Genomic DNA, 13987 nt, shown 5'->3' on the forward strand with positions numbered 1-13987 from the left:
TAATCAGATGTGATGAGGAACTAAGCTATATGCAAGCACCGCAGAGGGAAGAGGAATGAAAGCATAAAGTGTATGACACTAAGGTCATATAAACATGACCCCCCTCCCATCTGAGCACCAGATTTGGTCCGAAAAGCAATGTAGGCTAGGAATTATGATTGAAATTCACATGGTACAAATGGGAGCCTCTCTCTTGTGGCTAATAGAAGTTCCATTAAAGTCAATGAGGCTTACTCCCAGGTAAGTGTGGATAGGATTGTAGCCCAATCCTATCCCCTGCCGCCACCGCCAGAACTAGTGTTCCATCAAAAGGACATGCTTTATTGCAGTTGTAAACAACCTGCTGGTAGAGAGCAAAGCCGCATGATTCTGGCCCACTGCCACAGTGGCCACATAGGTCCAGTGGACAATGGTTGGGACAGGAGTTCCCACTGACTTGGGTAGGTAGGCAGGGGAGGCAGAATGGGGCAAGGTGAGGAGCAGGGGGAGGGTTGGGGCCTGGTGGAGGCAAGAGGGAGTGGCACCTGGCGAAGGAGAATTGTACTAGATGCTATCCTCTCTGATCCCCTGGCACAGAACCAAGGAGACCCATTGGTGATCAGGAGGCACAAAGGGGTGGTAAGGGGAAATATTTTCCCCTCCTGAGCCTCCAGACTTGCCGCACCCCCCAGCATACAGCACAGCCCATTTTGGATGCTATGGAGGGGGAAAGGATAGGATTGGGCTTCTAGCTATTTGATCATAGCTGTTAGTTCCATCCATTCACCCTGACACATTTTCATCTACTTGTTTGTATTTGAACACATGCTAACACAATTTGGGCAAAAGCTATCTTTTAAAAAAATGATCACTGATCAGTGACAAAATTATCTTTGAGCTTAGAAATCCATCTTTGGTCACTCTGTTAGGCACACTTAAATCCAGTGGTGGGATTCAAATAAATTAACAACAGGTTCTATGTCCTAATGAGCAACTCAGCTTCAATTGTCTGCAAAGGAAGTTGAAAGAGTACGGCTGCACTCCTATTCTGTACAGTACACACTTTCCTGGGAGTAAGTCCCATTGAACATAATGGGACTTACTTCTGAGTAGACAGTCATAGGATTGCACTGTAACTTTAACACGCACCCAATGTCTAAATCCAAACTGTAAGGCTGCAATTCTGTCCTCTATAGTCATACTTACAGGCCTCTGGCCACTAGTTTCCAAGGAGGATAAACATGTGGCTGAAATGCACACTTCAAATGGACATTTTTTCTTGAATTCTCAAGGGAGTTGTATAATGAAATCAGGAAGGCACCAAGAAGAGGAGGTGGAAACTGCCAGGGCTCCAGGTTACCAACCTCTGGAGACACCACAGCAGCATAGCACCTTCACATCTGCACAAACCAACTTGCTGCACGGGGCTTTGAGCTGGGCCACCTTCCTTCTCAGTGGGAACTTGGTGATTTTTACCAGAGCAGTCAATCCTCTCAAAGATCTGGTTCACTTTTAGTGGTGAACATCTGGTCAGCAAAAGTGCACTGAGCACATAGTCTGACACCTCATCATCAACCAAAAGCAACAACAGCATAGTAACATCTTTACATCTCCCCTTCTTTTTTGTTCTATTACAGCATTCCTCAGCATCTGCCTCTCGCCATTTTGCATGGCCCACCTCTGGGAAGTACAACTGGAAGTAACTGGAATGACTTTATCATCAGTTATTTCCATACTAAGAGGCCAGACATGATGCAACAAACCACGGTAAGAGGCTCAGGCTACAATCCTATCCACTTTTTCCTGGTAGTAAGTACCATTGAGTATAATGGAACTTACTTCTGAGTAGACATGCATAGGATTGGGCTCCCAGGGTAGATGGGAGGGCTTTTTTGAGTGCAAGGAAAGCAGAACTGAGCCTCCTACTACTGTTTGTTGCATTGTATTGCTGGTCTCACTGCCAGGCAGTGGAGGTCTGGGGGGGGGTCCTGCCATGAGTACCACTGGGCACCACCTCAAGTACAACTGGTGGTATGAGTACTACTGGTTGAGAAATGCTGCTCTATTGCTTTTACCACTCAGCCCCAAAAAGAATTCCAGTGAACTCTAAAACTTCCTCTTCCAACTCTGCAATCCAATGCACGTCTACTCAGAAGCCCCACAAGTTCAAGGGGAGTTGTTGACTTCCAGGGTTTGAGAGAGAATGGCAGCCTGGAAGGACAGTTTCACTAACAGTTTCACTGTTATTCTAGGTTGCTTTCCGACAGGGAACAGCAGATACCCATCACTTTGGTCTACTCTAGTGGCAATTCTCCCACAAGTTTGAGGGCTGCTACTGACCAGGGAGTGCAAAGCAGGGGCCTGCAGTGGGTGGTGAGGCACAACCTCCCCACCACAGTCCTTTGAAAGTGCTGCAGCTGTGTAGGTGCCCAAGCACCCACAACCCAGCCTAAAAATGAAAATTAGCAGCACATGTAACAAGCCTTGCAGGTTTTGAGGTTCACCCTGATCACAAGTTCTTCCCAGTGCTTCTCCAGTTCTTCTTCATTAGATGATAAGACCTAAACCCAATTTGCAAACTTGTTCAAAAAATCTTCAATTTCTAGTCAGCCTGCCATTTCACTTGCATGGGGGGAGGGGGAGGGGGAGGGAGAATAACCTAAAGGAACTTTTCTGCTAGAGAAGGAGCAATGCTAACTGTACCATCCTCAGCACACTTACCTGGGAATAGCAGCCCAATCCTATGCAAGCCTACACAGGAGTAAATCACATTATATAGTCAATTGGGCTTGCTTCCCAGGTGTGAGTAGGATTGCAGCCTAAGGGCTATCCAACTTTCCAGAGCCAATGCAGCCACATTGCAGTCCCGGGGTAAGGGAACAAACATTCCCTTGTCACAAGGAGACCTCCAGGACTTGGTGCTGGAAAGTTACAGTTAAGAGGACTTAGGACCCAATCCTATCCAATTTTCCAGTGCCAGTGCAGCTGTACCAATAGCATATGCACTGCATCCTGTGGTGGGGGGCAGGGAACATTTGTTCCCTTACCTCAGGGCTGCATTGTGACTGCACAGGTGCTAGAAGAAAGCCTCACTGAGCACAATAGGATTTACTTCTGAGTAGACATGCATAGAATTGTGCCCTAAGGCTGCAATCCTACTTCCACTTTCCTGGGAATAAGCCCCATTGGCTATAATAAGATTTACTTCTGAGTAGATATGCATAGGATTCTGCTCAAAGGCTGCAATCTTATCCACACTTTCCTGGGAGTAATACCCATTGAACACAATAGGACTTACTTCTGAGAAGACCTGCATAGGATTGTACCCTTAATGAAGTAATGTTTTGTGCCACATTCCTGCCTTTTTTTAGCCTGAGGAATTTCAGCTGTGGGAGCATCGCCTCTATGTGTCTGATAGAGTATTATACAATCGTTGTGTAACAACACATTGTATTGCAATGAAAAGATCCCAGGCACAAAACTGCATTCCCAAAGCCCAAGGATGAAAACCAACCCCACGGTGCAGTCCTGTGCTTGTGGGAAGTAAGGGCACAATCCCTATGCCCCTCTACTCAGAAGTAAGTCCCATTATAGTCAACAGAGCTTACTGCAGCATGAGAGCCCAAGCCTATGCATGTCTACTCATTATAGAGTCAAAGGGGCTTACTTGCAGGAGAGTGTGGCTAGGAGTGCAGCCTTTAAGCACAATCCTATGCATGTCTACTCAGGAGTAAGTCATTATAGCCAAAGGGACTTACTCCCATGAAAGTGTGGATAGGATCACAGCCTCAGTGACTAGGATGAGATGCTTCCTTCTTCACCTTCTGATTGACAGTGTCTACTCAGAGGTAAGTCCCACTGTATTCAATGGGCTTACTCCCAGGAAAGTGTGGCAAACTCAGAGGATGAGATGCTTCCTTCTTTCTCCTTCTGATTGGCAGTGGCTGCAATCCTAACCGCACTTTCCTGAGAGTAAGCCCCATTGAACAAAATAGGAGTTACTTCTGAGTAACTTTTCCGAGTGGTAAAGACCAGAAGTGATTGTGAGGAGCTCCAGAAGGATCTCTCCAGACTGGCAGAATGGGCAGCAAAATGGCAGATGCGCTTCAATGTCAGTAAGTGTAAAGTCATGCACATTGGGGCAAAAAATCAAAACTTTAGATATAGGCTGATGGGTTCTGAGCTGTCTGTGACAGATCAGGAGAGAGATCTTGGGGTGGTGGTGGACAGGTCGATGAAAGTGTCGACCCAATGTGCGGTGGCAGTGAAGAAGGCCAATTCTATGCTTGGGATCATTAGGAAGGGTATTGAGAACAAAACGGTTAGTATTATAATGCCGTTGTACAAATCGATGGTAAGGCCACACCTGGAGTATTGTGTCCAGTTCTGGTCGCCGCATCTCAAAAAAGACATAGTGGAAATGGAAAAGGTGCAAAAGAGAGCGACTAAGATGATTACGGGGCTGGGGCACCTTCCTTATGAGGAAAGGCTATGGCGTTTGGGCCTCTTCAGCCTAGAAAAGAGACGCTTGAGGGGGAACATGATTGAGACATACAAAATTATGCAGGGGATGGACAGAGTGGATAGGGAGATGCTCTTTACACTCTCACATAATACCAGAACCAGGGGACATCCACTAAAATTGAGTGTTGGGCGGGTTAGGACAGACAAAAGAAAATATTTCTTTACTCAGCGCGTGGTCGGTCTGTGGAACTCCTTGCCACAGGATGTGGTGCTGGCGTCTAGCTTAGACGCCTTTAAAAGGGGATTGGACGAGTTTCTGGAGGAAAAATCCATTATGGGGTACAAGCCATGATGTGTATGCGCAACCTCCTGATTTTAGGAATGGGTTAAGTCAGAATGCCAGATGTAGGGGAGAGCACCAGGATGAGGTCTCTTGTTATCTGGTGTGCTCCCTGGGGCATTTGGTGGGCCGCTGTGAGATACAGGAAGCTGGACTAGATGGGCCTAAGGCCTGATCCAGTGGGGCTGTTCTTATGTTCTTATGTTCTGAGTAGACCTGGTTAGAATTGTGCTCAGTGCCTACCCAGAGGTAAGTTCCAGAGGTAAGTTCCATGGACGTGCGGCAGGGGGGCTCGCTCTCGGGGGCAGCGGGGGCTCTTTGGGCGGTAGCTGCTCCGGCGCCCTCCTCTTCGTCCCGCCCGCGCCCCCAACCCACCAGGAGAGCCGAGCCCAAGGAGCCTCCAGGCGCAGGAACAGTCTACTCGCCAGTTGGCCAGCTTGGCCGGGGACGGGTGGTGCGGGCAGGCAGCTGGGCTGCTTCTCTCGCCCTTGTCAGCAGGATGCATCTGTGGGCGTGCCGGCCGTTCGCGCCCTTTCGCAGGAGTTGCGAAAGCGAGCTCGCAAGGGCTGGTGAGCGGCAGCCGTGTCACGGGAGACTCCAGTTGGCCTCGTCTGGCTCGCCCCTTCAGCCCCAGCAGCCTCGGCACCTGCTGGGAGTGACCCCCTTTCCCCCGGGACGGGTTGGCCCCGCACGGCCGCTGCCCCCAGGAGGGTTAGCCCTGACATTTCAAGGCGCGAGCTCCCTGGCCAGCAAACGGTTCTTAGAACCAACAGCTGGATTAGGTAGGGGTTCTATAGAATAGGTGAGAACCTGCTGAATCCCACCACTGCTTAAATTCCACTGTTCCATGTGCACACTTGTAGCAGGAGAGGAGGAAATGCTCTTAACGCATAGAAAATGCATCTTTCACAGTACTGATCTGTCTTCTACCTCACCTGCAAAACATGCAATTACTCTTTGTTACACACACACAAAAACCCTATTGTCAGAATCTCTCACTAACTGAATGGTATATTAACTACTGTCTAGTTCAGTATCTATTTGCTTTCCTCCAAATGTATGCATTGGAATTAATCTGCCACAGCAATCTCTGAGAATGTTGCATGTGGCTAAGATCATCTGACAGGAGGCTTCTCTGTGTGCCTCAGTGTTTTTGAGGGAAGGGCTATATGTAGCTCAGTGGTGGAGCACATGCTCCACATGCTCAATGTTCCTAGTTCAGGCCCTTCCATCCTTAAGTAGAGCTGGAAAAGACCTGAAACCCTGCAGAAGCTGCAGCCAGTCGAAAGGACTGACTCAGTATAAGACAGAAGACTAAGCAGGTACTTAAAATGAGGAGGCGGATACAACGGCATTATGAAGATACCAAAGCTGTGCAACTTCCCACCAAAGAAGCATGTCAGGCAGGCTGCAGGGGTTTTACTGGTTTTTATGCGAAGTGCTTGGAAGGGCAGAAAGGTGGCATATAAATAAATAAGCAGAGCTGGCCCATCCATGAGGTTGACTGAGGTGGCAGCAGACAGGCAGGGGGCGACCACCTCCATCTGCCCACTCACCTCCACTTTAACTCCACTTTCTCTTCCTCCCTGGATTAGAAAAAGAAGACATAAAGTACAAGAGGACATGTGGAGGACAAGAGACTCCATTCCTCCCCCCTTCTTTTTCCATTCCAGGAACAGGAGGACCAGAGACAAACACATCACCAGAGTAGCATTTGGTGGGCCTCCTCAGGATCCAGGAAGTTTTGGGTCAGCCAGGCACTGCAACAAAACTGCTTTCCAATCCAAATCTAGCCTTCTCTATGGAAGTTAATGCAGTGATTCCTCTTGCCAAATATTGTGTTCTCTCCCAACTGGAAAGCTCAGTCCCTTTGATCTCACAATCATTATAAAATAATACCAATCAGTTTAAACACTCATTACTAGTTCAACTGTTTTGTAGCTTTATTAATCTAATTTAATTTGTACATGTTTCATACATTGCTGTAGTTATGTGTTGCCCTTGAGGAAAAAAAATCCTGACAGTTTCTTTCTAAAGTGTGTTCTAAGTTGCATTCTTGGAAAAGAGAAACAGTTTACACTACATGAAGAAGAACTCAGTAAAGCTCTCCGCAAATATATATTCCCAAATATGAGAACAGTAAAACCACACTAAGAATTCAGTTGTCAGTACGCTAATTCTCTCTTAATTGTGGGCATGCCTAACTCTCCATTTATCCCAAGCGTATTCTAGGCTGCATCATGGCACAGGATTATAATTTTCTGACAAAACAAATATAAATATGCTATTTCTTTTTTCCCATCCTTTAACAGCCCAATACTATGGTCATACCCCTCCCACCAATGCAGCGTTGCCAAAATGACTACCATCGTATCCTGTGGGAGAGTAGTTGTGGAGGTCTCATTACGGTAAGAAACAGTCTCTGCAGTGCAGAGGGGTCTACATGAACATGCACTTGCAAAATCACTGGTCCAGGTCCGCTTGCATGCACACCACGAGATTGGGTCCAAGAAGGAGGCTAGGACTTGGTGGCCACTGCCGACACTGAAACCACCCCCTTCCCGGAGCTGATCTGCCCATCCGCAGCCCCCATTGCCTCCCCATTCATCCTCCCCCTATCCCTGTCACTGCCTCATTCCACCTCCCTCCACCCAGTCTCACCTCCTCCACCAACCTACTTGCCTCGGTGGCTCCCAAAAGGGCTGCCACCGTGTGCAGTGCGGCCTTTCCTCTGGCAGCCCAGAAGTGCACTCTTCCACAAGCTGTTCGAATGTAATCCACTACTGCCATAAGGCAGCTAACTGGTGGAACACCCACCAGTATTAAAGACCAACAGAATTGGACCGTAACTGTTTTCTGTTGCATTAAATGTTAGGAAAAAAATGAACCTTCTTGGCTGTCCTCAATTCACATTATCATCAAGTTTATTACCACATTAATACCAATGCTGAAATACATTTATTGCCTATTTCTGCAAACATGTTTCCCCATGTACACATTTTTAAAGGCTAAAACAGATAGGCTATGAAAGACAATGGACAGCTACAATGAAAAAGTTCAGCTTCTAACAGTCAAGGAGACAAGATCTGCCATGAAAAAAGAATTCTTGTTTCTTCAGTTCACCAGCTCCGACTGCTTATTTTTCTACCAATAACATCTAATCTAATACCTTAGACCTTAATTTTTTTTGTACAACATTGATTGTCTCCATGGCAACGTTATAAGGTCACAGAGAATGCATAAGCCATCTAAGCTAATGACCATCAGCATATCGTATGGCCATAAATTCCATTACTTATGTGTTCTGCAAAAGAAGCAGTTCTTTATATTGGTCCCACTAAACCCAGAGCCACTTTGCTTCATTATTTAGATTGTAAGCTTGCAGGCAGTCTTGTTAATTTTATGCTTGTATAGCACCTTATTTTTACGCAGCTAAGCTTTATTATTATTCATTAAATGAGGCCAAGTTATTGCGTTAAGTCTTCAGTAGAATGTGAATTTTCTGAGAGTGTACAATAAGATCTGGTTTTTGTTTTCTACTTACTTGCATTCCAAGGATTACTGGCCGCTGCCATTCTATCTGCTGCCAATTCCTCTCTAGGGAGCCTGTTAGGAAATACTGGTTGCACAGAAGTCGAAGGCTCATCCTCACTAAAGACAATCAAGTCCTGATATGATAGAAAAACAAAAATTATTAGTCAAGAGGGTTTCCAAAAAGCCACATTTCTGCCCCTTCCAGAGGAGTTTGGGACATTGGAGCCTTCCAAAGAACCTGTCTGGGTTCCTAGACAAAGGAGCCATTGACCTGGGCTGGTCCTCTTAGATCCTCTGTTTGAAAAGTCATTCCCAGAAAACCACATCTGCAGAATGTGGGTTTCTCTTTCTTCATGTCTGGGACCAGCTGAAGGCAACAGCACCAAACCAACCCTCTTGCAGAGAGGGTGCATGTTCTCCCCAAAAGGGCAACCAGTCCACCAGTCTAGGTAAAGGGATGGAATGCAGTGGCCAATGGTTTCCCATTATTGGGTAACCCCATGACATCATCATACATAGGTGACACAAGCTCCTGCACAAAGCCAGGGAAGTATGTTTTGTTAAGTGTGGCACTGGAACCAGCAGCTGCTTAGGGGAAGGCACACTCACTCCTAGTAAGCACAGAAGGTCAGTATTCCTGGGATAATGTAAGTAGCTAGCAACAGGGACTGTACTTCTAGCTGGAGGTGTTTGGTGAATTGATTTTGCTTGGTCTTTCCCCTTCATGACCAATCTACCAAACAATCTAAAAAACAAAACAAAAAAACCCCCTTCCTTTTCCTTAAGTAGCTATCCAGCTCCCCCTGCTGGACATTACTAGTTATTGTAACCAATTTTGTCCAGCTACTTCTTTGTGGCAATCTGTTGTACCTCTCTATACACCTTCCCCATTTTGCTTAATCCCTTTTTCTTTGCAATTTTAATAAGCTGGTTGTGTTTTGATTCCTTACCTACCTAGTCCATGTTCCCTGATAACTGAGTGATAACTGATAACCCTAGAACCTTCCACACCCACTACTGTGATTTGGTTTTGAACATAATTGCTAGTTTCACTTTCCAGGGAGTGAAGGTCTTTCTTGAATGCCCCCCCTCCCGGGTCTGGGATTATGGCAAAGTATATGTACCAGTTCACTCCACTATTCAGCTGCTTGTCCAATAAATCAGTGAAGCAGGAAGAGGCGCTCTGAATTCTAACCATTAGGCTGTACTCCCCTCCAGCTTCCTAATTCTGAGGATTATTAATTCTGTTATACTACAGATTCATAGCTTGGAGGACTATTAACAAGCTTGAGCTGTAAATTATCTCACTCAAATTACATTTCCAATGTTCATATAGATTGGAGAGGAACCTTTTACTCAAACTCTCAAGAGTTAAAAGCCAATAATAGATTTGCTTACACTCTACTTTCTTAAATGTTGACATAAGGAAACATATTTGTTGATTACATAGTAGATTTCCAGTTATTTCCTTATAATATTAATCCTTGTCAAATCCATTTCATTTTATACTACTCTACATAAACCATATTTAGTTTCCTAATTACACATTGATACAATTTTCCAGAGTTATATCAATAAAGAATTTTTCAGCCTCTGTTCATTGACTGAAATGTATTCTTCCCTGGTATGTGGTTTACAGAAAGTGCCTCTACTCTAGATACTGAAAAAGGCTATTAGTACTATTAAAATATTTATATTCCACCTTTTCCCTTCCAATAAGGAGGTGCTCAAGGCAGATCACAATGTATTAAATACAATACAATATAATAAGTCTTGGGGCCCAATTCTATCCAACTTTCCAGCACTTAATCCTAGGGGAGAAAGGGGGTTAGTCAAAGAGACCTCCACAAGGAAAGGGAATGTTTGTTCCCTTACTTCGGGGCTGCACTGCTGCTGGAAAGTTGGATAGGATTGGACCAGGGGTGCTCAAACTTTCAACTTTAGGGATCCTGGACCTTTAAAATTGTGTAGGAGAGATAATTTCAGCAGGTGCAGCTTGTCGTCTGTCATCATCTCGCTTCTATACACTTTCCTGGGAGGAAGCCTCACTGACTACAGCGGGGCTTACTTGTGAATAGACCTGCACAGGAGGAGGCTGAGGCTACAGCCCTCCACACCTTCATGGGAGTAGCCCAGGGTCTACATCGGGGCTTACTCTTGAACAGATCTGCGAGGGCTCCCACTCACCCTGCGCTTGGCCTTGAGCAGGCTCCAAGGCTGCCATTCCAGGCACCCTTTCCTGGGAGTAAGCTTCATCTGCTGTAATGGGGCTTACTACTGAGTAGACACACAGGATGTCTCCTTTGCTGTGGAGGAAAAGCCTTTCCTTGCACTAAGTGGGTACCTGCTCAAGGAAAGGGCTGCAAGGGCTTACAATGGCTGAGGAGGAGGGCAGCTCAGGATTGGCTGGTGGTCAGCCAATGAAGGGCCCTGAGCCATTCCAAAAGAAAAAGCCAGGAGTCTGCTGGATGCTGATTGGCTGAGCCTGCTGGAGAGTTGGGGAAGGGAAAAACAGGGAGCTTAAGCCTGCAGAGCGGGCAAAATTGAAAAGGGAAACAAATGTGGGCAGGTGGGGGTGAAGGGAGAGGAGGGCAGTGAGCTCAGGGGGCGGAGGGAAGCAGCCTGCCCTCCCAACACAGGTGCCTCCTGTTAACCCCTTTGCCACTTTCACCTGGAGGAGCCGCAGCAGACAGCTGAAAGAGCCACATGCGGCTCTAGAGCCGCAGGTTGCCGACCCCTGACCTAAGCACTTCTGCTGGATACATCACAGCTTCTGCTATTAGAAGTTCCACAGCTCCACTTTCTCTTGAGCCTCCTCAATGACACCGCTGCAAATGAAGAGGCTGAGCAAAATAAGTGTTCCAAAACATTTCACTGGATTTGACAGCAAACGAGTAGACAAGCTAAGAATAAAAAAGCCAGCTTTCTGATAATGACTCCTTTGTATTATGTTGAGTCAAGTCTTCTTTAGCTGCTAGAGCCTTCCCAAGAAGCTACAATGATTTTCTCCAATTATGGATATTTAAGTCCATAATTACAGATATTTTGTTTTCTACTTCACATACGCAGCATCAAAATGTGTTTGCATCACTGTGTGTACATGGAGTTGATCCCAGCTCTCTGACAATTTATGCATTTACCAAAAGGCATTTGTTACATGCAAACATATTTTTTTCCACATACACATAAAAGCACAGAAAGCAGAATCTGCTTATATCATGAAGCCAAAATGATGTTTATCATCTCTCAGTCATAAAATCTGCCACAGTTTTTTTTCTTTGTTTCTGATGAGGTCTGCAGAAACGTTTAAATTTGAAGCAGGTGGTAACTGAGCTGTTTTCAACTCTTTGTAGGCAACGCTAAAACCATGGAATTCTTCAAGTAGTCTTACAGCACAATCTTATGCATGTCTTCTTGGAAGTAAGCCCCACTGGGTCCAATTGAGCCTTACTCCCAAGTAAGCGTATGTAGGATTGCAGCCTTAATACATGCAAATAAATGAATGCAGTGCTTGAAGCAATGAGGAAGAAGACTTTTACTACAATAGAAAAACAACAGGTGTCAGGAGGAAAAAAGCTTGAATTGATACAAAGAACACTTTAACCACATGCATTGCTCAGGGCAAACTGTATTCGATACTGTTTAAACCACAGCTTTTGAAGCAATCCTAAACACTGCCTTCTGCTTTCACAGCAACTGGTGAATATTTGTTGTTCAAAAGTGTGAAGCAAGTATCTTAAATACATGTAGCACTTCCTCTGAAGGAGCAGGTGTGCAGTCTCCTGGACCCAGCTTTGCTCAAAGAAAATCAGGGAGCAGCTCTGGCTTGTATGTCAGTTGCAGCCTTTCACAGAGAAAAATGTATCTGCAGGGACACCCTTAGGAGCTGCAGGGTCCAATTTGAAACATTTTTGTGGGGCCCCAGGGAGCAGGTATCACTGCAAGCCCCCCACACTCACAATGTCTGGGCAGCTCTGCTTACCGCACCAGCCTCATGATGTCTCTGCACAGAAGATTACCTGCGGTCCTGCTGATGTGTAAGCTGAAAGTACTGGCTGTGGGCAAACCGCTTGCTACTCTAGCACAGGTCCCCCCAGGCACGGGGCCCAATGGGGCCCAACTGACCTAAAGCTGGCCCTGCATATCTGGCTGCTATCATCCATGCCCTGCTCACATCCTGGTTAGACTACTGCATTGTGTGCTACATGGGGATGTCCTTGAACTTCTCAAAGAATATTCAGAAGCTACAATTGGTACAAAATGATGCTGCCAAGTTGCTGATGGGTGAGCCTCTTTGGGGATGACAACAGAGGTCGGTCTGGGTGGACACTGGCCAAGGACCCACACCCATCAAAAAGCCAGCCTGGTCAGATTGACCCCTGAACCTTCAACACCTGTGGCAATGGTGTTGCAATGCATCATCAGCATATGAACTTCTAGGATGTGTCTGAAGTTAAGATAGACATATAGAAGCAGGAATACATTCCTCAAAAGAAAGAGGATGAAAGAGCAGAAAATCATAGTCCTGGAAATGTGCAAAAACTATAGCATCTCTGCTCAGAGAAACATCCTAAAGCTCTCCCATTACCCACACTAGACATTCATATAGTCATGTGCTGTTCCAGAATGACTTTAACCCCCTATCTGAACTAAACATGCTGATTATCACTATATAGAAAAGAAGTTGTTCGAAGTATCTTGAGAACCATCAATGATTACAAACATAAAGCCATTAAACTGGGGCAGAGCTTCCCAAGTTTTAGGAATGAACTCTTAATTTGCATTCAGTTTTGGTCTTGTCCCCAAATTTAGCGTCCATTATTTTATCAGGTCATGCAACTCTGTGGTGTTTGTCACAGTAATTGCGACAGAAGGAACTGATCATTAAGATTTTTCAGTGGAAATGGCTCAAGCTAGCTTAAGAACCTTTAATTAGCATATATATAGTGATGATGATGCTTAATAAATCGAGGAAGGTAAATCTAATGATGGTGCCACCTCTCATCAACATTTCTAAATTAGTTGGTGAATAAAGTTTCCTTTAAAAAAACAACTTAATTGGGTTTTGGGAATTCTATCCCATAAAACCTTGCATACCTGCATGAAGCACTGAATTCTTAGAGATACCACCATAACTTTAAGAATTTCTATTATTAAATGCAAACAAAGTTATAGACTAAATACTGAAGGAACTTAAGATTCCACTATGACACATGTGAAGTTTATAAATTCTTCATACAGAGACGTCAACTTTCTTTCCAATGGTCTTGCAATTCAGTTGAATTCTTGTGACGTGACTAGGAAGTAATATTCACACGCAGTTATAAAGAGTGAAGCTGACTTCTTATTGTATAAATTTAAACTTCCTTTAAATTCTGTTCTTAAATTATTCTGTGCAGTGGCCATGGTCTTCTGCTTAGACCCCTTTCCTATATATACATATTTTTAGATTGTTTTCCTCCTCTAATCAACATGTATAATGAGAGTATGTCATTATTTTTAATATCTAGATCTTCCCTTTTCTTCCTTTAAGTGGATCCTAAGTTTATAAGTCACTGCCGTGAATCAACTCTGTCAGTTCTTACACCAACTCTGTATGTAAACAATCCTAGAGTAATCACTAGAAAGAAAAGTAAGAAACAACTGGAATTTAAGAACATAAAAACATAA

The 13987-nt window shown here is 45.0% G+C and overlaps 1 protein-coding gene across 1 annotated transcript in view; it reads right to left on the reverse strand.

Moving 5' to 3' along the window:
- Positions 1 to 13987, reverse strand: part of ENTHD1 (ENTH domain containing 1) — a 38595-nt gene that overhangs the window by 8509 nt on the left and 16099 nt on the right. Inside the window, exon 4 of the mRNA XM_066634472.1 lies at positions 8346 to 8451. Coding sequence (XP_066490569.1) covers positions 8346 to 8451 — 106 coding nt within the window. The remainder of the gene's footprint in view (positions 1 to 8345; positions 8452 to 13987) is intronic.

The sequence above is a fragment of the Tiliqua scincoides genome, chromosome 7 (genome assembly GCF_035046505.1).
Source record: "Tiliqua scincoides isolate rTilSci1 chromosome 7, rTilSci1.hap2, whole genome shotgun sequence".
NCBI classification, from domain to species: Eukaryota; Metazoa; Chordata; class Lepidosauria; order Squamata; family Scincidae; genus Tiliqua; species Tiliqua scincoides.